The 22,166-nt window shown below is 55.9% G+C and overlaps 2 protein-coding genes across 2 annotated transcripts; both read left to right on the top strand.

Annotated features, from left to right (window-relative positions):
* Nucleotides 1-404: 404 nt before the first annotated feature.
* Nucleotides 405-16,356, top strand: CCDC27 (coiled-coil domain containing 27). Its single transcript, XM_070768331.1, has 12 exons — nt 405-761; nt 1,306-1,438; nt 2,591-2,701; nt 3,234-3,391; nt 7,979-8,158; nt 8,829-8,921; nt 9,192-9,621; nt 9,837-9,967; nt 11,786-11,863; nt 12,099-12,311; nt 13,890-13,994; nt 15,595-16,356. The coding sequence occupies exons 1-12, from the start codon at nt 576-578 to the stop codon at nt 15,736-15,738; spliced, it is 1,962 nt and encodes a 653-aa protein (XP_070624432.1). The 5' UTR covers nt 405-575; the 3' UTR covers nt 15,739-16,356.
* A 519-nt stretch (nt 16,357-16,875) lies between these two features.
* SMIM1 (small integral membrane protein 1 (Vel blood group)) lies at nt 16,876-20,684 on the top strand. Its single transcript, XM_019976486.2, has 4 exons — nt 16,876-16,979; nt 17,273-17,397; nt 19,401-19,527; nt 19,782-20,684. Exons 3-4 carry the CDS (start codon nt 19,415-19,417, stop codon nt 19,906-19,908), a joined length of 240 nt encoding a protein of 79 aa, XP_019832045.1. The 5' UTR covers nt 16,876-16,979; nt 17,273-17,397; nt 19,401-19,414; the 3' UTR covers nt 19,909-20,684.
* Nucleotides 20,685-22,166: the final 1,482 nt, after the last annotated feature.

Below are 22,166 nucleotides of genomic sequence, written 5' to 3'. Positions count from 1 at the left end.
TCCTTCAGGGAGTTGGAATATGCCAGCCCCTGCTGGCAGCAGGCAGAGGTGGGGGTTCGATCCCAGGTCTGGGAACTAAGGTCCTACATGCCAAGCAGTATGGCCAATATATATATATGAAACAATGTCTAAAGTATGGATTTTAACTGAAAAAGTTAAATTTTCACATCAGAGCCACTGATGCAGTGTCAGATTTTTAAATAAGGGGAAATACTAAGGATGATGAAAAAAGTGAAACAGAAGAATGGGTGGCTAGTGTGTCAGGGCATTTTCCTGTGCTTGAAACATCCTGATATTGTAGTGGAAGCAGCTTCTTCTTCCCCTTCCCAGTAGAAAATTAAGACAGATGACAGGCCCCGTCTCTATGGAGACATCTGTGATGCCATACACTGCTCCCAGGACCCCTTAGGACATGGAGCTTGAGAAGCTGGGCTTCTGCCCACCTGTGCTTGGACCTGCATGTCCATGCTTGGGGCTGTAACCCCCTCAGCACCCAGCTCCAGACCCAAATCCCACAGGATTGATCCGAGTCATCCTTCAGGTGACCAACTTTGGTCCTTCGATCCACGCTTACAATGTTACCCATCAGAGCCAGCGGGCCCAAGAAGAAAAGTCTCGTGCCCAACTTGATAGAAAAGGGCCTGATTGTCCTCCGGAAGGTGGCCAGCCGGGATGAACAGCCCCCGGAATGGAAACTCCGCCAACAAAAGCGCTCCCTCAGCAAGTCGGCTCAGGCCATCTGCCGCTACTACAAGACGCTGGTACGGGGTCTCGGGAGCAGGGATGGCCCTGCCACACATGATTATCTGGAGATGACATGCTCTCTGCTGGATCAAAGGCCTTGAGGGTGGAGGGCCGATGGGGCATCCTGAATCAGCTTGGGCGGTGGGTTGTGATGGGGAGATTCTTGGGGTGGATGGGGCCTGGGAGAGAAGATGATGTGTCTGTCTTGAGCCTTCCTTAGGGGCCTTTTTAAGAAGGAGGGAAAGGGGGAAGAGAAAATAAGGAAGAGAAAGTGCAGGCAGCAAGTTTCATGCGGGTACTTCATGTGGTGGGGGGCGGGGGGAGACTGGGGAGCCAGCCCACTCCCCAGGGGCCCGCTAAGTGGACAGCAGCTCTAGGCTCAGCTGACTGCAACTTCCAAAGCAGGGCTCCCATGGCCCTCATCGAGCAGCCAGCTTTAGGGGAGGAGACAGCCTGCGTGGTTGGCACACAGAGCTAGGCCCTGGAGCTCCACTGGTGGAGGGGGTGGAGGGCTTCCTGGGTCCCTCCTTTCCTGCTGGTCTCATTCTCCCCACTCCCCAGAGAGACTTCAACCAGAACGCCAGCCCCCAGGACAGCGGCTTCATGTCCGAAATGGAGGAGCTTCGGCGCAAGTTCCTCACACGTCCTGGCTGCCCCCAGTTCAGCACCAGGTCGACGTCCATGACCCACTACGGTAAGTGCATCTGACAGGGCCCTGTGTGCACACCCAGCCCCACTCCAGCTAACCCACCTGCTGGAGTCCAGGACAGCCTGCGGGTGTGGCCAGAGGAGGGGGCGTGTGCAGTGGCCGCAGCTGCTGCTTCTGAAACTGGCTTTCAGCTAAGGCTGGGGTTGGGCCTCGGGGAAGGGAAGGAAAGAAGGTCCTTCTTCCTTCCACTGGGCACATTTGTATCATTGGTCTCCCAGCCCACTTACCTTCTCTGGCTGTCAATCACCAAGATTCAGTAGGGTTGGGACACGGGAGGAGAAGGTGAAGACTCTGGAAGCTTCAGTAATGAGGTCCATAGGCCCAAAGGTGGGTCATTGGGGACCGAGCCCTGTAAGGAGCCTCAGCAGCCTCTTGTCTAACCCCACAGTGCTCTGATTCAGCCAAGAGGCTCTGAGAGGGCAACCAAGGTGCTCAGCCGCCACCAGCTAGCGCTGATCAGGCCAGGCGCCATCCCAGATTCCCGCTCCTTTTGTTCTCTGCTGCTCCTTTTGTTCTCTGACAGATAACATTATCTTCATGGTGGTGACATTAAGGCTGAGTGCCTGCAGCCAGCTGCTGGGGTCCTTTCTATGGATCTCAGGTGGCAGTCAGGCAAAAGTGGGGTCTCACCCTACTTGTCAGGCTCTAAGCCTTCCTTTCTCAATGCCGGGGCCTCAGAGAGCAGCCAGCACTCCAAGACCAGGAGGGTGGGGGTGTCTAGGGAGGGTGGGGGGAACACAGAGCATCCTGGGTGCAAGGATGAGCCCACATACTGTTCCTAGTGCACTCGCCACCATCTGATTCGTGCCAGCTTAGAGGACACGGGTCTGACCCTTGGGGTGAAGGGGATTCTGCAAGATTTTGAGGAGACAGTTTTACAGGAGGAACAGGGGCCATCCTCTGGGGAAGAGGCACTGATTTACAGAGACTAAGTTGCACCTGATCCGTTCTGGGGGGACATGCCAGGCGGGCAGGGGGACAGAATCACATTTCCATTCGGTCTCGTAGTCCAGTCCTGTGCTTCCACTGAGAAAAGGCACCTTGAACCCCACCCAGTGTTTCGAAGGAAATACGAGTCCCCACCCAGAGGTCTTGGAGAGACTTGGCCTCAACTGTTCTCCATTTGCCATCCTGCAGGTTCAGCCACAACCCTCTCTCTGCCTGAAGACACAGACATCGGCTCTGAGACCTGGAAGGAGGCTGAGAACCCACTCTCCAGCCAGCAAGGCTTGGATGTGAAGGTGGACGGTGAGGGCAGGCCGTGCGGGGCACTGGGGGTGTGCACGGCCCATGGGGTTCTCTCCTTGGCACCCCAGCCCAGAGGGCCCCTGTTCCCTCCATTCCTATGGTGCCCCATGGAATTGACTTCCCAGGACCACCTGCCTGGCCTGGTGTTCCTCACATGGGCCCTGGGACGCGTCTGTCCTTGAGTACAGGGACACCCAGGCGCCATTCCTACAGATACATACTTCTGTTTATCCAGAGATGAACTCCACCCCCAGAAGTATGCTTCACTTCAGAAGTGCCCCCTGTGCACAGGCAGCATCTTGCCCTGACTCCAGCTCTGGGACCCTGAAGGGGGCTCGGACGCCACTTATTCAGGCTGGGCTGGGGGTGGTGGGGACGAGTGTGGGAGAACGGGGAGCTGGAGAGGAGCCCAGCTGGACAGGGAAGGGCTCCTGGGGGAGTCTCAAAAGAGGGATGTTACAGAAGATCCAGGGCTGCTCAGCACAGGAAGGGTCTGACCACCCCCCCCCACCACCACCTTCCCTCTTGACAGGCTGCCTCCTTCCCCTTAGCAAGAGTGCCTGTGAGTTCAACTACCTGCGGAAGAAGAGCGAGTCCCAGGTGCTGAGCCCGACCCTCAGCAGCCCCGACCTGGGACAGAGCTACCCAAGGAAACGGGTACCCTGGTACATCTCCGTCATCCATGAGAAGGTATGGCTGGGCATGGAGCCTGGGCACAGATCCTGGTCCTCCTGTCCCGGCTGTGCGTCCTGCCAGAGGTGATGCCTGGCCCTCGGGGCTCTTGTTCTAGTCTCTGGTCCCAGGTGCGGTCTGAACTGACCTTCTGACCTGTCTCATGGCTTCTACAGGTCAGGTTCCTATCTGTCTTCTTCCCCATGGAGAGCAGTTTAGGCTGGCCTGGATGTTGCCCCCTCCTACACAGCTTCGCCCCATGTGTCAAGACCCTCAGCATCCATAGGCTTTTAACCCAGTCATTCCACTTGGGAGACTGTATTCCTTAACACAGTAATAACAATCAGCTTGATGGGCAAAGATCTGCCTATGGGTTGATTCATCATGCTGTCATCTTTTTCATCCTTGTTTGTGAGAGAGGCTGGCCTGTAATTTACCAGCCTTGTCATCCCCTTGTTTGCTTTTGGGGTCAGAGTCTTCCGGCTGAGTAAAAACAATGAAAGTTGAGAAGCGTTCCTTCTTTTTCGATTCTCTGGAAGAATTCACCTAATGTTGTTGTTTCTTTATTAAATTCTGAAGATTTCATTATCGAAGTCATCTGTGCCTGGTGATTTCTTACAGGGTTTGTGTTTTGTTTTTTTTTTAATTAATTCCTTTTAAAAATATTCAGATTTCCTTTTCCAGTTCCAGTTTTGGAAAGCTACATTTTTCTAAGAAAGTGTCCAAGCCATGTCAGTTTTCAAATCTAGGAGCCTCACTCTGTGCACAAGACTCTCAGTATCCTTCCAGTGTCTGGAGAAGATTCTGAAGAAGATTGTCTGGTTTTTTGTTTCTGACATCCCTAATCTCTGTCTTCTCTCTTTTTCCCTCCACCAGTCTTATCAATGTAAAAAGTCTCTTAGAGTCAGTTTCAGGTTTTTACAAAAAAATTTTTTTTTTAAAGCTCATGAAGCACTAACAACAGCTGTGGAAATAAGTCACATAAGATGCTGGGTGGTTTGTCATGAGCACACAGTGGGTACTCGTGAGCCCTCATAATATGGGTCCATGAGTATTCATTTTATCTTTATTCCCGAAACTGTACCTTTAATTTTATGATAGATTTCACAATTTGTTTTTTAAAATTTTTTATATTTCACAATTTAAAAAGCATTGATACCATCAACAATCCCACCTTTGGAAAATAGCCTGAGGATATAATTAGAGTTACACAGACATACTGTTCATGGGGTTCTCAAGGCAAGAATACTGACGTGGTTTGCCATTCCCTTCTCCAACAAACTGGAAAATTCTTCAAGAGATGGGAATACCGGACCACCTTACCTGCCTCTTGAGAAATCTGTATGCAGGTCAGGAAGCAACAGTTAGAACTGGACATGGAACAACAGACTGGTTCCAAATAGGGAAAGGAGTACGTCAAGGCTTTATATTGTCACCCTGCTTATTTAACTTATATGCAGAGTACATCATGAGAAACGCTGGGCTGGAAGAAGCACAAGCTGGAATCAAGATTGCCAGGAAAAATACCAATAACGTCAGATATGCAGATGACATCACCCTTATGGCAGAAAGCGAAGAAGAACTGAAGAGCCTCTTGATGAAAGTGAAAGAGGAGAGTAAAGAAGTTGGCTTAAAGCTCAACATTCAGAAAACCAAGATCATGGCATCTGGTCCTATCACTTCATGGCAAATAAATGGGGAAACAATGAAAACAGTGAGAGACTTTATTTTTTGGGGCTCCAAAATCACTGCAGGTGGTGACTGAAGCCATGGAATTAAAAGACATTTGCTCCTTGGAAGAAAAGTTATGACCAACCTAGACAGCTTACTAAAAATCAGAGGCATTACTTTGCCAATAAATGTCCATCTAGTCAAAGCTATGGTTTTTCCAGTGATCATGTATGGATGTGAGAGTTGGACTATAAAGAAAGCTGAGTGCTGAAGAATTGATGCTTTTGAACTGTGGTGTTGGAGAAGACTCTTGAGAGTCCCTTGGACTGCAAGGAGATCCAACCAGTCCATCCTAAAAGAAATCAGTCCTGAATATTCATTGGAAGGACTGATGCTGAAGCTGCAATACTTTGGGCACCTGATGCAAAGAACTGACTCATTTGAAAAGACCCTAATGCTGGGATAGATTGAAGACAGGAGGGGAAGGGGCTGACAGAGGATGAGATGGTTGGATGGCATCACTGACTCAATGGATGTGAGTTTGAGTAAACTCCTGGAGCTGGTGATGGACAGGGAGGCCTGGCGTGCTGTAGTCTATGGGATCGCGAAGAGTCAGGCGTGACTGAGTAAGTGAACTGAACTGAACACAGACATACATAAAAGGATGCTCTTTGCAGGCCTGTCAGGGAGGGGAATTCCAGGGGAAGGACTGCAGGCTAGGCTGTCTCCAGGGGCTCACACCATGTCCTCAGGGTCTTCTTTCTTTCACCTCTGTCTTCCTTGGCCCTGTCGTAGGCAGCATCACTTGCAGCAGCAAGTATGTGCTGTTGCAAAGTTAGCATCCCCACTGGAAACCAGCAACGCCTTCCAGGACTTCCTTTTGTTCTGGACACATTTGTTGCTATTTTTCAGTCACTAAATCGTGTCCGACTCTTTGTGATCCTGTGGGCTGCAGCACACCAGTCTCCTCTGTCCTCCACTATTTCCCAGAGTTTTCTCAAGTTCATGTCCATTGAGTTTGTGATGGTATCTAACCATCTCATTCTTTGTCACCCCCTTCTCCTGCTGCCCTCAATGATTCCCAGCATCAGGGTCTTTTCTAATGAGTTAGCTCTTTACATTAGGTGGCCAAAGTATTGGGGTTTCAGCATCAGTCCTTCCAATGAATATTTAGGGTCAATTTAGGATTGACTGGTTTGACCTCCATGCTGTCCAAGAGAAGACTCTCAAGAGTCTTCTCCAGCATCACATTTCAAAAATATCAACTCTTTGGTGCTCAGCCTTCTTTATGGTCCAGCTCTCACATCCATACACGACTACTGGAAAAATCATAGCTTTGACTGTACAGACCTTTGTTGGCAAAGTGATGTCTTTGCTTTCTTAATTCGCTGTCTAGGTTTCTCATAGCTTTGCTTCTAAGGACCAAGTGTCTTTAAATGTCTTGGCTGCAGTCAGTGTCTGCAGTGATTTGGGAGCCCAAGAAAATAAAATCTGTCACCTCTTCCACTTTTACCCCTTCTATTTGTAAACTGATGGGACCAGATGCCGTGATCTTAGATTTTTAAATGTTAAGTTTTAAGCCAGCTTGGTTCCCCAACTAGGGATTGAACCGATGTCCTCTGCATTGCAAGGCAGATTCTTAACCACTGGACCACCAGGGCAGTCCCTCTATGACTATTTTAACTTAATAGTGTAAACAATTCCCATATACCCTCCAGATTCTCCAAATGTTAAAATGTTGCCGATTTGCTCCATCCTCCTCTCCTCCCTTCTTTCTCTGTTTCCCTATGTCATTCATTCATTAAAAAATTTTTTCTAAATTTATTTGGCTGCACCTGGTCTTAGTTGTGGCACAGGGGATCTAGCTTCCTAACCAGGGATGGAACCTGGGCCCCCTGTATTGGGAGCATGGAGTCTTAGCCACTGGACCACCAGGGAAGTCCCTATATCATGCATTCTTGCCCTGATTTTTAAAAATTCCCTTCTTGCTATGTACTTTAAATGAAGTTTTCAGTTCCTTTTTCTGAATGCTTGAGAAGGATACTTAGATCATTGATATTCCATTGCTTCCCCTGATTGTTGCATTTGAAGCTTATTAATTTGCCCTTAATCACAGCTTTTGCTTCACCGCATGTCATGCCACGTCCAAGTATTTGTTATTATTCTGTCTAAAATATCTCATAATTTCTTGTGTGGCTTCTTCTTTGACTCATGGGCTCCATGGGAGCCTATCTCTTAATTCTTAGACACCTGGACGACCTCCTAGTTATCTTTTCCTCAGACTCCATCTGGGACCATCTCCCTCTTGCTTGAAGAATCCCCTTTGTATTTCTGTCAGTCGTTCAGCTCTGATTATGACAAATTCTCTCAGTGACTGTCCAAAACCACCTTTATTTGGTCTTCAAGCTGGAATGATTAGGGTTTTGAGATTCTGAGAGGCAGTAGACCCAGCTCCGAAAAGCTCCTTGGAAGTCTTTGGCAGGTAGTGCTGGTTAGTAGGTGTGGCTCAGACGGTAAAGCATCTGCCTACAACCTGGGAGACCTAGGTTCAAACCCTGGGTCGGGAAGATCTCCTGGAGAAGGAAATGGTAACCCACTCCAGTATTCTTGCCTGGAAAATCCCACGGATGGAGGAGCCTGGTAGGCTGCAGTCCATGGGGTCGCAAAGGGTCAGACATGACTGAGCGACTTATTTTCAATCACACCTGGGCGCTGACTGGGGCCAGGGCCTGGAGGGGAGGCTGCCAGGAGATCCTGGGCAAGGGTGGCCCTTAAGCAGGAGGGGCTGCAGGTAAGAAGCCGCTCACCTTGGGCTGGGGTCATGGGGTCCTCCTGGCCCTGGAGCTGCTGCTCTGGGTGGGGGGGGCAAGGGAGGGTGCGGCAGGGGTGTCTGAGTGTCTAAGTGGCCCCCTGGGCTGCCCCGTTTCTCCTCAGGACCAGTGCCTGTTGGCGCTAGGGGAGGAAGTCCAACGCCTCTCGGAGCTGGAAGCACAGGTTCAGAAGAGAGAGGAAGAGATCCTGGCTCTCCACGAGGAGAGGGAGGCCCTGAGGAAGCAGCTGAAATGCCTCCTGAAGAGCAAGAGCCAGGAGGCCGCGCCCAGCCATGTCTTGCGGGTGAGCAGCGGCAGGCGCTCCAAGGACTAGCCTGGCCTGGTCTTGCTCTGGGACGGGGCCTTGCCTGTAATGTAGGCATGGCATGCTGTCCCCCTCGACCCCAGGTGTGGGGTGGGCACTGGAGGAGGCAGGGTGGGGTGGGGATCTGGGGGCCATCGCCTGGTCTGAGACCTGGTTTCTTTCTCATCTGAGGATACAGCCTGCGTTTACGCTGGGTGCACATATGAAGTGGGGGTGGGGGGCTTCAGACCCCTGCTGGATCCTCTAGACACCTCCAGAAAAAGCTACCCAGACACCGATGGTGGGGGACTGGTGGGCAGGGAGGCAGCAGGAGTCTGGAGAGCCTGGAAGCATGGTCCCGTGTCCCCCCTATTCCCCAGCCTCCCAGGGGTTGTCAGCGAGTGGGCAGTGAGGGGCAGTGACCTGCGGGCGTGTTTGAGGTTGGCCTCCCCAGACTCTTCCAAAACAGTGTGCTTGTTACTGCTGGGCCTCTCACCAGGGGTACCCCCAGGGCCGTCACCTACACGGCACGGCCGCCTGCCCATTGATAGGGCAACCCCAGGCGGGGAACGGTGGGCCCCCTTCTGGGGGGACAGGTCTCAGTGACATGGGCCCTGGGGGAGCTGAAGGCCCAGGTTGAAACCCTGAGGGTGCCGTGGGCATCTCACAGGAGCGGCCGTTGGAGTCTATGCTGAAGCTGCAGGGGAGACAGAGTACCCTCAGAACCTTCCGAGACGAGGAGGACGTGGAGCCCTGGCGGCAGGTGTGGGCTGGCTGGGGCCGGGTCCCCCGGGCTGCCCGGGAGAGGCACAGGCCACAGCGTCCCACGTGCTGTCCTAACCTGGTGGCCCTCACCCAGGCTGAGCCCTCAGCCACAGCAGGGGAGGGGTGCTGGGGCTGCTCCTGGAGATGTAACCCGAGGGGAGCTGGCCAATAGCCCCGCAGCACTGTCCTCCCAATGCCCCCTTGAAGGTTTGAGCCTCCCTCCTGGGGGTGCCCGTAGCCCTGTCCAGCATCCCGTCCCCTCCCCCAGCTGCAGGAAGAGTGCAACAGAGGCAAGGAGCTGGAAGGAGGCGACTACGAGGAGGAAGAGTACCTGGAAGGGCAGGCCAAGAGGGCAGAGGACAAGGGGGCGAGGGCTAGAGCCAGCAGGAGGGAAACTCTGCAGGAGAACAGAATCGAGGAGGAGGCGGTGGCCATGGTAACTGCGCAGGAAGACGAGGACGAGGACAGGGATGCGTACGGGGCCGGGGAGGTGGAGGAAGAGGAGGACGAAGAGGTGATGGAGCTGGATGAGGAGAAGGAGCTGCAGGAGGAGGAGGCCGCGGCCAGGAGGCGGGCCGGCTTCGTGGACGACACCTTTGAGGAGGAGCTGATAGCCCAGCTGGAGGAGTATGAGCAGCTGATCCAGGAGTTCCAGTTCCAGCTTGAGATCACCAGGACCAGATACTCCCTGGCAACAGGTGGAATGCCAGAGGAGGCCAAGGCGGGACCCGCAGCGAGGATGCCCAGGACTGCCCACTTTGCCCTGGGTCCCTCTTGGCTGGGACCATGCGGTGGCCGCACTAGACCCCTGGGATGGGAGCAGGCAGCCAGCCCTCAGCTTGGAGCTCCGCAGAGCCCTAGGGATGGTGCAGTGACTGGCCCCCTCCTCCCTGCTTTCTCTCATCTCATGCAGGAGCCATCAAGTCTTTACAGCGACAGGTGGAATTCCAAGAGTCGCAATTGCTGAAAATCAACACGGAGAATGAGATGCTGCAGAAGGAGCTGCGGGAGCGGAAAAAACAGCTGCAGGCCATGTCTGACAAGGTAGCGGTATCCTCTGCTGTGCTGGGACATGTGCCATCCATCCCCACCCCTACCCCCTGACAGAGACACTGGACTCAGGAGCTGATAGTCACTCAGTTATGTCTGATTCTTAGTGACCCCATGGACTGTAGCCCGCCAGCCTTCTCTGTCCATAGAATTCTTCTCCAGGCAAAAGTACTAGAGTGGGTTGCCATTCCCTTCATCCAGGGAATCTTCCTGACCCAGGGATGAAATTTGGGTCTCCTGCATTGCAGGCAGATTCTTTACCGTCTGAACCACCAGGGAAGCTGCCATAGCTAGACCTTATTAAGGGTTTGTTCTCATTTGTCCTGGGCACTCAGTAGCCGGCTAGAAACTTGTATCACTCAGTTCTGAAAATGTTCTCTGTTTACATGGATTTTAGTCCCTGTCTCTGTTTTCTCCGAACTCTCCCAGCAACCCCATCAATCAGCCAGCAGACCTCTTCTTTGGGTCCCTTTCTCCTTCCTGTCTGTTCCTTTCACTATCTTGTCTTTTTGTTCTACTTTTAGATTTCCTTAACTTTATCATCAGCCCTCTTCCTGGTTTTTTAAAAATAATTTTATTTGTTTATTTAATTTTCGGCTGCACTGGGTCTTCATTGCTGCACAGGCTTTCTCTAGTTGCAGCGAGCAGGAGCTACTCGCTAATTGCAGTGAGCAGGCTTCTCATTGCGGTGGCTTCTCTTGTTGCGGAGCACGGGCTCTAGGGCTCATGTGGTTCGGTAGTTGCAGCTCCCAAGCTCCAGAGCACCGGCTCAGTAGTTGTGGCGCACAGGTTTAATTATTCCCCAGCATGTGGGATCTTCCTAGAGCAGGGATTGAACCCACCTCCCCTGCATGTAGGCAGATTCTTTGCCACTGAGCCAGCAGGGAAACCCTCCTCTTGAGTTTTAACTTTGTTTCATTTAGTTTCTAAGATGTTGCTTTTGTTCTCTGAATGTTCCTTCCCCACTCCCTTTTATTTAGAAGCACACTCATGTTTTATTTCTTAATGGCGGTATGTCTCTGACCTCCTAAACAGCTTAAGTGAGAGTTATGGGAGATACTTAAGGGATTTGACTGCTTGTGCTGTTTCTATTTCCTATAAGCTCCTTTTGTAAGTCTATTTTCAGTTTCTGTTACTCCTTCCAGAATTTTGCTCAAAGGTCAGAGGTGCCTGGAGTCTCTCAAACTGTGGGTGACCATTTTGTGTTTCATGGCAGAGAACTGTGCTTGGGTACATCAACGGAAAGTTAGTTCAATGGTCCTGTTGTTGGCTCCTTCCCCTTGGCTTGCTCAGATTCTCCTGTTATCTGGGAGACTGGAAGAATTCCTTGCCCAGTGTAATGGTCCAGCTGCTGGCATCTCCCAGGCCAGAGATCCTCTTCTCCCCCACCCCCCACCCCCCGCCAACCCCAGGGCCTCCAGTCTCCTGACAGATGGAAAAGCGGGAAGGTGCCTGGCATCTCCTGGTCAGGGCTGAGTCTGAGGCTCCTGATTTCTGATATGATGTTCCTCCTTGTGTCGGCCTCCATGTCCAGAAGAGCCTGGCACCATCCCCCACTTCTGAGATATCCAGGGACCTGTGGACTGGGCTTGTTTGCAGCTTCCCCGCTGCTGGCTTTGGAGTCTGGTTCCTTGGGTCTGCCTCCCGGCTTCCAAAGTGTGTTTGATACCTTCATCAGAAATTCCCCCTTCCCCCTTCATCAGAAATTCTGATGCTTCCCTTCATTTTACTGAGGTTCATGGAGGAAGGTTCAAGGAGGCAGCCATCTATCTCCCCCCACCAGCCCCTAAGCAAACCCCCATTGCCTTGCAGTTCTCTAACCTCCGGGAAGACAAGAAGTACCAGGAAATGATGGGCCTCATCGAGAAAGACAACCTCCTCCTCAGACAGGTGCCCTTGGGGTGGCTGGGGGGCAGCCACAGGTCCTGATGGCAGCAAGGAGAGTCAGCTGAGTGGGGGCCCCTCATTTCAGACAGTACCCTGTTCAGTAAATCCGGGGCCCTGGACACCCACTGGGGAGCTGGCCACAGCCGGAGCCAGGCTGGCTGGAGGAACTCAGGGAGAGGTGGCTGCCTCTGGGGGAAGGAGGGGTGGGCAAGTGGACCTACTGCTCCCCACCCCCCAGCAAGTGTCGGAGCTGGAGAGTGAACTGTCCAAGCGGGAACAGACCATCTCGGAGCTGGAGGACAAGGTCAACCAGCTCCAGGCCCAGGTGAATCAGAGCCAGAACCACCTGCAGAGGCGGAAGCAGCTCCAGGAGGAGATGCAGAAAAAGAACGAGATGATTCAGCAGGCGGAGCAGCAGGCCCGCGAGGCCCTGGAATACACCCAGGCCAGGGTATGCCCGGCTCCCCATCCCAGCCCTGGAGAGCGCTCAGGCCTGAGTACACTCAACTCCTGCCTCCTGAAGGCCTGGGGCCCTTGCCCACCACTGCCGTCCCTGGGAACGGCCACCCTGGGGACCATGCACCAAGTGCTCTGGGCTCCCCTCTTCCTGTGTCCAGAAACACTGGTGGAGGAGGGGGCGAGGGTGTGGTGTGGCCGTCTTGGTCACCTATAGTGGCTGGAAAGAGCTGAGTGCAGGGGCTTCGTTTATGGAGGAGCCCCTTGAGTTGTGCTATGAAAGAGACCCAGGGATATGGTGGCCAGCCAGGGAGGGTCTGAGGTGGGAGAGAAGTAGTAGTAATGATGCTGTCTATTTATAACTTAGAGAGCATTTGCTGTGGGTCAGGTGCTGTTCTCAATGGCACCCCACTCCAGTACTCTTGCCTGGAAAATCCCATGGACAGAGGAGCCTGGTAGGCTGCAGTCCATGGGGTCGCTAAGAGTTGGACACAACTGAGCGGCTTCACTTTCACTCTTCACTTTCATGCATTGGAGAAGAAAATGGCAACCCACTCCAGTGTTCTTGCCTGGAGAATCCCAGGGACGGGGGAGCCTGGTGGGCTGCTGTCTATGGGGTCGCACAGAATCGGACACGACTGAAGTGACTTAGCAGCAGGTGCTGCTCTCAGCATTTATTAAAGTCATTCAACCCTGTTAACAAAGCCATGATGTGGGTACCGCTGGTGTCCTGGCACCTGCAGCACAGAGAACGAACAGCCCATCTGAGTTTCCAGAGCTGCGTGGAGGCGGTGCTGGGGTGTGAGGTCCCAGGTCCTCACTCTGAGCCCCTGATAGATGTGAGCAAAGGCATAGGAGGAAACCATCAGTCAAGAGCTGACTTGCTTTAGAATCTAAAACCAGCAAAGGTAGAGGCCCTGAGCACGAAGGCTTTTGAAATGACATTTTCCCCACTGGCCAAGCAAGAGTGCGGGCTGTAACCAGCTGTGTTCTCCCTCCTGCTGGGGCCCGCCTCCTGCTATGCACGAGGCTGCCAGTGGCTGCCAAAGACTACACAGGCTCAGTGGTCCAAGCTGCTTAACTCCTGGCTAATGCCTGGTTAGTGCAGATGTCCACAGCTTGGAGCGCTTCTAGGTCACTTAGAGAAGGAGGATGGGCTGGGAGTATAATGCCCATCGCATGGCTGGTCAAGTCTGCAGGTTGTCTGCTGTGGGTCAGCGGGAGACTGTGGCTAAAGCGCCTCTGGGGGATGGAGGACAGCCTGGGGGGTCATTCAGAGTTTTGTTTTGACCATGTGCAGGTTTTGCTTTTTCAATTAAGAAACAAGCAAACAAATGTGGTGTGGTAGAGAGACTTTGGGTTTTGGTGTTAGGCCTCCTGGGTCTGGATTTTGATCAGGTCCCTTCCAGCTCACAGGAGACCACGCTGACCACTCACACGCTATTTCCAGCTCCTGAAGCAGGAGAGCTGAAGACAGGTCCACCTCCCCTGGAGCCTCAGAGAGGCAGCGGGTGTGGAGAACACTGTCTCTCTACTCAAGGTGAGCTTGGCTGTTTCTCCTCTGTGCTCACAGCTCGAAAGACTGAGAAACAAGATCATCCAGGCCACCTTCAACACCATAGGGATCAAGTCCTTGGCCACTGAGATCTCTGACAATGACATTCTGGAAGGCTTACAGGTATAAACGGTGCTCAGAGGCCTCCTTGTCCCCGGGGCCCCATCTCTAGGCCAGAGCTCCTGCATCTGCAGCTGGGAGCAGAGGGGAGAAGCCTGGATGGGAGGTTAGGAGCCTCCATTCTTGTCCTGGTGGTGTCATGCTTTCACCGTGACCCCAGCATGGTCCTTTCTCTCTGCTCAGGCAGAGGGGACTAGATTTCCCTAAGGGGTTAGGGAACAACATCCTGGAGCTGCTGTCGGTGTTCAGCAACCATCAGCAGCTGCGGAAAACCCACCTGGTATGGTAGGGAGGGAGCCAAACAGCTGGGTCCTGGTTCTCCTGCAGCAGGAGCCCAGCCCTAGGCTCTGCTCAGCCCAGCTCCCCCAGGGATGCTTCTTTGCATCTCAGCATGGCCTCAGCTGGAATCGTTGCTGAGCTCAGAGCCTGACATGGATCCCCTCCCTGGCCTCAGCCCACACCAGCTCCTCACCAACAAGCAGAGGTTTCAGAGGGGCAGGGAGGTTTGGGAGAAATAATGTGGCTTTGGGGCTGGCAGGAGTGTCACCACCCCGGGACCTTGGCTTCGCAGCTGTAGGCTGGACACTTGACTTGCTGAGCCCTAGAGCACCCCCTCTGTACCGGGGTGAGGAGCACTCCCTCTGTACCGGGGTGAGGAGCACTCCCTCTGTACCGGGGAGAGGATGCCTGCCTTCCAAGCCTCCTCCAACAGCATGGCCCTTGACCCCAGCAGCTACCTGTGACCTGCCACTGGCCCATTTGTCTCCGAGGCCTGGTTCCTTTCTTCTGTGAGGCTGGGTGGGTCCCTGGTTAATAGAACTCTTGTAGGGTGGCCAGTCCTCAGGGCAGAGGGGGACCCCTGCTTGGAGACCTGGGGAGAGGTCTCTGACTACTAGTGTTTGGGGCAAGGGAAGAAGGAGGTGCGGGGTGAGGGGTGGGAAGGAGAGAGAGGAAGGGGAGGGATGGGGGTAGGGAGGAGGAGAGAGGTTTTGAGAGGGAGGGAGGGACAGGGGGTGATGGGGGTGGTAGAAAGAGAGTGAGGGAGAGGATACAAGGAAGGGAGGGAGGGAGGGGGATAGGAGGAGTCATCACCACCCACCAGTAGTCATGGAAGAACCCCTTCCCTTGCCAACACCTGCCCCTCCCCACCCTGCACAAACCAGCAAAAGGCCAGAGAGAAGGAAGGAGGCTAAGGAGGAGGCAGGGCAGCCTTCCTGCACAGAAGGTAGAAGAGACTTTGCCCTGAGGGTCAGACTTGACAGCCTCTGATGTCTCTGGGAGTCTAGGCTCCTGGCAATTCCCAGAGGACAAAGAAGTGGATCTGGCCCAGGCTCCAGGAGTGAGCTGGCCTGGATGGTGGGCATCTCTACCCATCTCTGAGTTCTCTGCTTCACCCTGTTGGCTGGATCAGCCCTGATGGGAGTGGTTTCAGCACAGAAATTGGCAAATGCTACAAACCAGAGCTTTTTTATCCCTCCTGGAAAGGTTGTAAATATTCACCAGCACAGACAGCACTGCGGCAGCAGGCCCTTCTCGGGGAGAACAGGGTGGTGTCCCAGGAGCTGGCAAGGCCTGTGCGGACACTTCCGGGTGTCTTTTATAGAGGATCATCTCAGACAGAATGGAGTACTACAATCAGCTGAAACAGAAGGGAGTCAAGGTGCCCCCCCTGCAGCAGATGGAGATCTTATCCTCACCCAGCAAGTCCAAGAAGATAAGCTCCAAGGAGGCCCAGCTCAGACCCTAGGTGCAGACGCACAGCAGAGGCCAGGGCCCAGCCTGGGTGTACCCTGGGTGCCCCTTTCCCCTCCATCACCCCTCCCTCACCTATGCCCCACCCTGGCCCTCTGATTCAGAATTACACTTGATGCTGCCCGTGGTCTCACCTTCTCCTTCACTAGGACACAGAGGGGAACTTGGGTTACATGAACACCCCTTCCCACTCCACAGCTCACTGGGTGTCAGCACAGCAGCTTGCACCCATGGCTCCTTCCTGGGGACACCCCACACTGAATATGGTGCCCTCTGGTGGTCCCAGGTGTAGGAGGCCTGAACTGGGCTCCTGTCCACCGCGTTTGGTTCACACCCCCGCAGGGGTCCTTTTCTGAGGCCAGCTGCACACACCTGCACGGCTCTCCCGCTGGGGTGCCCCACCGGGGCACTGCTCTGCTGTTGCGACCCTGCGGAAGGAGGAGGGTCGGCCTGCGCACTTTTCTGACCGTCCATCGTTCTGGTGATGACAGCTCTGCAGAGCACAGGCTCGCCTGTCTGTGTGCCCCGCACACAAATACGTGCTCAGTGGACTGGGTCCTTTGCCTCTTCTCTTTGCTTTCCACCCCCACCTGTCCACGCATCTTTTCGTTACTGCAGCGCCCGCCCGCTGAGGGCGTCAGGTGCATGGCCGCCGGGCCCAGGCCTCTAGCCTCTCCGAGAGAGCAGAAGGCCCCCGAAGACCGGCGCCTAACTGCACGCGCCCCGGGAGCTTTCTCGAATCGCCTAGTGCCTCGGTTCTAGCTCGGCAGGCGCGCCCGGGACCCGCTTTTGCGCTCGAGCCCGGCTCCCGGCGGGGAAACTGCGACAGTGGGGAGAGGGTCCGGATATCCTGGCCGCGTCTGGGCACCGCAGAGCGGCGCGGTCTGTGACCCCTGCGGCCCCTGAGGAACGCGACTCCTGGAAGGCCTGGGGCTCTGGCTTGCTCCGCCCCAGCCACGCCCCCGGGAAGCGCCCCGCTCCTCCACCCGGCCCACCCCTGCGTTAGGAGTCCTGCGGCCACCCACCCACCCACGGCCCCAGGTACCACCCCGTTTAGGCCCCACCCAATGAACCAACGCCCCGCCCCTTGTCCAGATCCCACCATCCACCGCCTCGCCTCCGGCCCCGCCCCCGCTCAGGCCCCACCACCCACCCGACCACGCCCCCTCTAAGCCCCGCCCGACTCCGGCCCGGGACACGTCTGCGGCGCGGAGCGGCTGGGGGCTGTCGAGCCAGGTGAGACGCGGGGTCGGAGTGCAGCTTCCTCGAGTAGCCAGAGGGAGGAGGTGGTGGGCTTGGTTTCTACAGCCCCCCGCCCACGGGGCCGCGGTCTCCCTGACCTGCGAGCGCCCGGCCCGGAAAAGTGGAGTTGCTGGGGTGGGGGCGGGGTTGAATGGTCCCTCGGCCCACAGACCCCCGAGGCCAACTGCCGGGCCAGCTCTTGCTGGCCGCTTGGGACGCCCCAGAGCCCCTTTCCCTTCCCTACTCTTGCTCCTCTTCACTTTTTCTTTATTTTCTCTTTCTTTAAGGTTGGAGAATTCTGAGACTCCCCAGACCCCAAACTGCGAGCTGGGAGGTGAGATTCACTGGCCGAGCTCTGACCATTTTCCTGGATCACAGAGGCTTCAATCCCTGACGTCAGGACTCTCCCCTTGTAAGTTGTGGACTCCTTGGAAGTGCATTGGGGTGAGGGGGTCTTAATGTATGTACCGTCCCTGTGTGCCCAGAACTCTGTCCCCACACACTCCCAAGAGGCAGGGTACCCCTGGGAGTGAGGCTTCCAGGGTTCAGCAGGTGTCCCTGCCAGGCAGCACAGCCCCAGGGTCCTGTGACACTGTGGTCATCACGTGTGGGTTGGTCAGGCTGCTACAGATGAGTGAGCGAAGCCTTCAGACCTTGGCTCCAGCACACCAGCAGCTTCTGGTGGCTTTGTCCAGCCAGATTGACTTGAGGGCCACAGTCCACATCAATCAGGAACCCGTTCTATCACAAACACCAGGACCCCACTATGCCAGGCTAGAGCAGATTGGGCTGGCCATCCTCACACCAAGAAACCCACGGGTGGGCAGTGGGTGTGCATTTGAAGACTCAGCACCACCGGGTAGTGTTGTAGGATATCCAGACTGCAAAGTGGCTGCTCAGCTCCGGCCATCACATCAAGGAAGAGAGAAGGAGGTGCCTATTCTCTTTCACAAAAGCAAAAGCCTCCTGCTCCTGCTGCTCTCCAGCACCTTGCTCATATGTAGGTGTCATGGGAAGTTCAGTTAAGTTCAGTCACTCAGTCGTATCCAACTCTTTGCAACCCCGTGGACTGCAGCACACCAGGCTTCCCTGTTCATTACCAACTTCCGGAGCTTGCTCAAACTGATGTCGGTGATGCCATACAAAGCAGCAATCAAAACTTGTCTTAGCCCATGAGCATCGCTTGGGGCTGGGACACTGCAGCCTGGAATAAGACAGGAGCTCTGGCCACAGGAGGGAGGGGTGGACATTAGGTAGCTCACAGAGCTGGCTCAAAGCCCCTTTGCTGGACACACCATGGGAAAGCAGAACCCACAGTCAACAAATGTTTGGCTTCCCTGGGGCCTGAGACCTGGCCTGCATGGCTGCCCCCAGAGCACAGGCTCCCATGGGAAGGATAGGCTTTGTGGCTTTGAGACAAGCTCCCTTCCTTCATCCTGAGTCTGGGATTTGGGAAAGGGCAACCTGGAAGGGGTTGAAGGGGGTTCAGAACCGCCTGGTTTCATGAAATTCTGGGTTGGCTTCTTGCTAAGTGGCTCACTGTGCCTTTAAGCCTCTGTGTCCCAGATTACCTGGAAGACAGGTCAGGTTTTCGCAACAAAGTCTCAGGCCTCTAAAAGTGAGGGGCCTCTCAAGTCCCTTGACCACCAGCAGGGCATAGCAGTAGGTGAGGGAGGGGTTGCAACTGGGACAGGCCAGAATTCACAGCTACTGCCACTGCCGCCAAGCCCTACCAGCTGCCCCCAGGCCTGCTGCTCTGCAGGTGCCAGCCCTTTGCCTCCCAGCCTCCAGGGAAGGCTCTGGGGCCTTATCTGGCAGGAATGGGAGGTCAGGCTGTTATCAGGCTTGGTGACCTGACCCCAGCCAAGGGCCCTCCAGGGTGGCAGCAGCTGTGTCTGCCTGACCCCCAGGGTGGAGCAAGCTGGTGGAAACACAGCCTCTCACATTCCTGAGGGCAGGGTTTGGCAGACTTTCAGACTCTATTGGAATTCCCTCTTTGCCTCCTCCCACGTCACCCTGGGCAAGTGGCCTAACCACTCCGCACCCCTAAAGCCAGATGAAAGGATGTGGGAAGAAATTCCCAGGTGGCACAGTGGTAAAGAATCCACCTGCCAATGTAGGAGCTGCAGGAGATGTGTGTTTGATCCCTGGGTGGGGAAGATCCCCTGGAGGAGGAAATGGCAGCCCAGTATTTTTGCCTGGAAAATCCCATGGCAGAGGAGCCTGTTCATGGGGTCGACAAGAATTGGACATGACTGAATGAGGACACAAAGAAGCCAGCCCACCTCGGTGCCTCTCTGCCCTGGCCCCACCGCCAGGCAGACCCTCACCCTAAAAGCAATGGCACGTGAAACCTGACCGCTGGCCCCCTGGGGGTAGAACAGGCCTCAGTCCACCCTCTGTCTCTCCCACCAGAACCCTGTGCCCCCATGATGGAACCCCAGGAGAGTAGCATCAGGTACAGCAGGTGGGAGAACAGCCACCCGGATGAAGTCCATGTGGCCAGCGGGCCCAGCACAGAGGAGGCCTCAGGCTGGCAGAGGTGAGGGGCCAGGAAGGAGGGGCCCCGCTTTGCCCTGTGCAGACCCCTCCTGTCCTTCCTGGCAGCCACCACATCCGTAGACCTGGGCCCCACACTTCCCTGACTTGTTCCTTCACTTGCTCCCTCCTGTCTTCCAAGTTCAGAGTGCCCAGGCTGCCCTGCTGCCCGGGGCCTGCTCCTCCTCCTCCCCCAGCCCCCATCCCTACTCCAGTCAGGGCTGCCCGGGGCTCACGTGCCTGCGGTTCTCACCCTAGGGTCTCCCAGAAGCTGTGCTCGGGCAAGCTGGGCATCGCCATGAAGGTGCTGGGGGGCGTGGCCCTCTTCTGGGTCGTGTTCATCCTGGGCTACGTCACTGGCTACTACGTGCACAAGTGCAAGTAAACGCTGCCCAGACACGCCCCCAGGAGCAAGGCTGGAGGGACACCCTGTGTGCGAGAACCCTTCCATGTGCATGGACCCACCTGCCTACACAGACCATGGTGTACCCAGAGTCTTGTAGAACAGCCCCGCTGTGTATACACAGCCCCCCCCCCCCAATGTATACACAGCCCCTCACCGTGTATAAAGGCATTCCTTGCACCAATGCACAGATTCCAGGGGCTCGCATGGACACCAGTGTGCACCGCTGTCACAGGCACCCACAGACATACAGCCAAACAGGGACACAGGTACATGGGAGCACACACATGCATGCCTGGCACATACCCACCCAGGGACAGACCAGTCCCAGCCTGACTGCAGGACACACCCAGGCTAGGCCTGCAGCCCAGGGCCCCCAAACCTCCCTTCTCTCCCTACTGGGGTCCTCCCTGGATGGGCTTCTGGTGGGGCTGTGTCCCGCCTTGCAGGCTCCTCCCCTCTCTAGCCCTTCTGACTCCCGCTGTGGAAGGATGCCTCTAAGGGCAGGGGTATGTATATCTCTCTGACCATCCACCCTCCCCAGGGGCTGAGTCTTTTCCTGGGCAGAGGGGGGAGGGGGCCTTGGCCCTTGTCCAAGACCCACGGCTGTGTCGTCCCTCCAGGAACGTGGGTGTGTTCCCTGGGGCTGTCCACCCTGCCGGGTGGGCTCTGCAGGAGCCTGGCCTTTCTGCCTGCACGCTGTGGGAGGCCCAGACCCTGCACTCGGAGGTGGTCATTAAATGTCTGTTGAACAAAAACGTGGATGATGGTGTCTCCTATGGGCCTCCCCAGTGAGGCGTGACTGATGTGGAACTGGCTGGAGGGCATCTGGACAGCGGCTGGGAGGCCTCTCGCTGAGCTCTGGCCTTGGGATGCACCCAGTCCTGGCCAGGCCCTCTGGCGGGAGGTGAGAACATGGGGCAGGGCTGAGTTTCCATATGTGGCCAGGCCTACTCCTGTGTCTCCTGACCATGGATAGCGTCTCCCTGCCTTCGCGCCCTCCTGTTCTGGGCACCCTTATGAGAAACACCGTCTTATAGGACAGTGTCCTCACCCTAGAGTTGAGGGCAGGAGATGAGGACAGTCAGGACCCTCATGGGCTCAGCAGACCTGGGTTTTGGAGGCTGAGCTGCCAGGGAGGGCGGAGACCCCATGGGACTGGCTGTGGGCCTGGGTCAGGTGAGCATGAGGTGGGGCTGCACCACCCAGGTGACCCTTTGGCTTTGAGTTCCCTGCTGGGCTGGGGTTCCCCCAGCAGTGATGCTTCAGCAAGGCCTGCTGTGGGGGGTAGGAAAGCAGGGTAAGGGGCCGTGGTGGAGGGTCTGTTCAGCACCCTGGCCTCTGGGGCCCCAGCATCCATCTCCAGAGAGACCCCCCCCCACCCCCACCCCCAACTTGGGGAGTGGGCACCACCTGTCTGGCCTCTTTCTGATGTCCCAGTTGGGAGTCTCCTCTGGCCATCTCAGGACTAGCACTGGGGCGGGTACTGTGGGGAGGTGGGCAGGGTCCACCAGCCTGGCAGGCTTAGACTGGGTGGCCTCCCTGGGCTCTAAGTGGTCAGCAGTCCAGTCCAGGGGTACAGGGGCTGGGCCTCCCCAAGGCCTGGTGTAGCCTTGGACAGGAGCGGGGCGGCGGTGCGGGACAGAAGGGAGGAGTCACCCTGGCTGTCCCCTGCCCCCTACTCCCTCTTTCTGAAGCCGGCTTGGCCTCCCTGGCTTCTGAGATGGCCTGCAGCCTCCAGGGCCACGTTCCTCTGGTAGCCCCCTCCCTCTACCATAGAAGCAAGTCTGCTGATGCACAGGAGTGTCTTCCCCAGGGCAAGGCAGGGAGGTGGGCAGGGGCTGCCAGCAGGCAGCTGTACACAGTGCTGGGGTCTGGCCTGGGTCTGGCCAGCCCTACCCCATGTGCCCCCATGACCCAGCGGGTCTCAGAATGGAGAGCTGGGGGCACCAGCTCACACCCTGATGGGTGCTCTGTATCCTCGGCCCCTGGGCTCTGCATCCTCGGCCCCTGGGCTCTGCTGGCACTGGGTGCCTGCCTCATGGTGGGGGTTGCAGGCAGGGGCACACAGGGCACCCCCCCACACACATACACACGAGCCACCTGAGACCCTCCCCCCAACCCCATCCCTCCGCCCAGGGCCCCAGCTGGACCCCGTAGCCAGGGTGGAGGCCGTGTCCCAGCAGCCCTGGGGGAGTAGGGAGAAGAGGGGAAGGGCTTGGCCTCTCCCTCAGCAGGTT

The sequence above is a fragment of the Bos indicus genome, chromosome 16, assembly GCF_029378745.1.
Source record: "Bos indicus isolate NIAB-ARS_2022 breed Sahiwal x Tharparkar chromosome 16, NIAB-ARS_B.indTharparkar_mat_pri_1.0, whole genome shotgun sequence".
In the NCBI taxonomy this organism is placed as follows: Eukaryota; Metazoa; Chordata; class Mammalia; order Artiodactyla; family Bovidae; genus Bos; species Bos indicus.
This window is presented reverse-complemented; position numbering and strand designations above follow the sequence as displayed.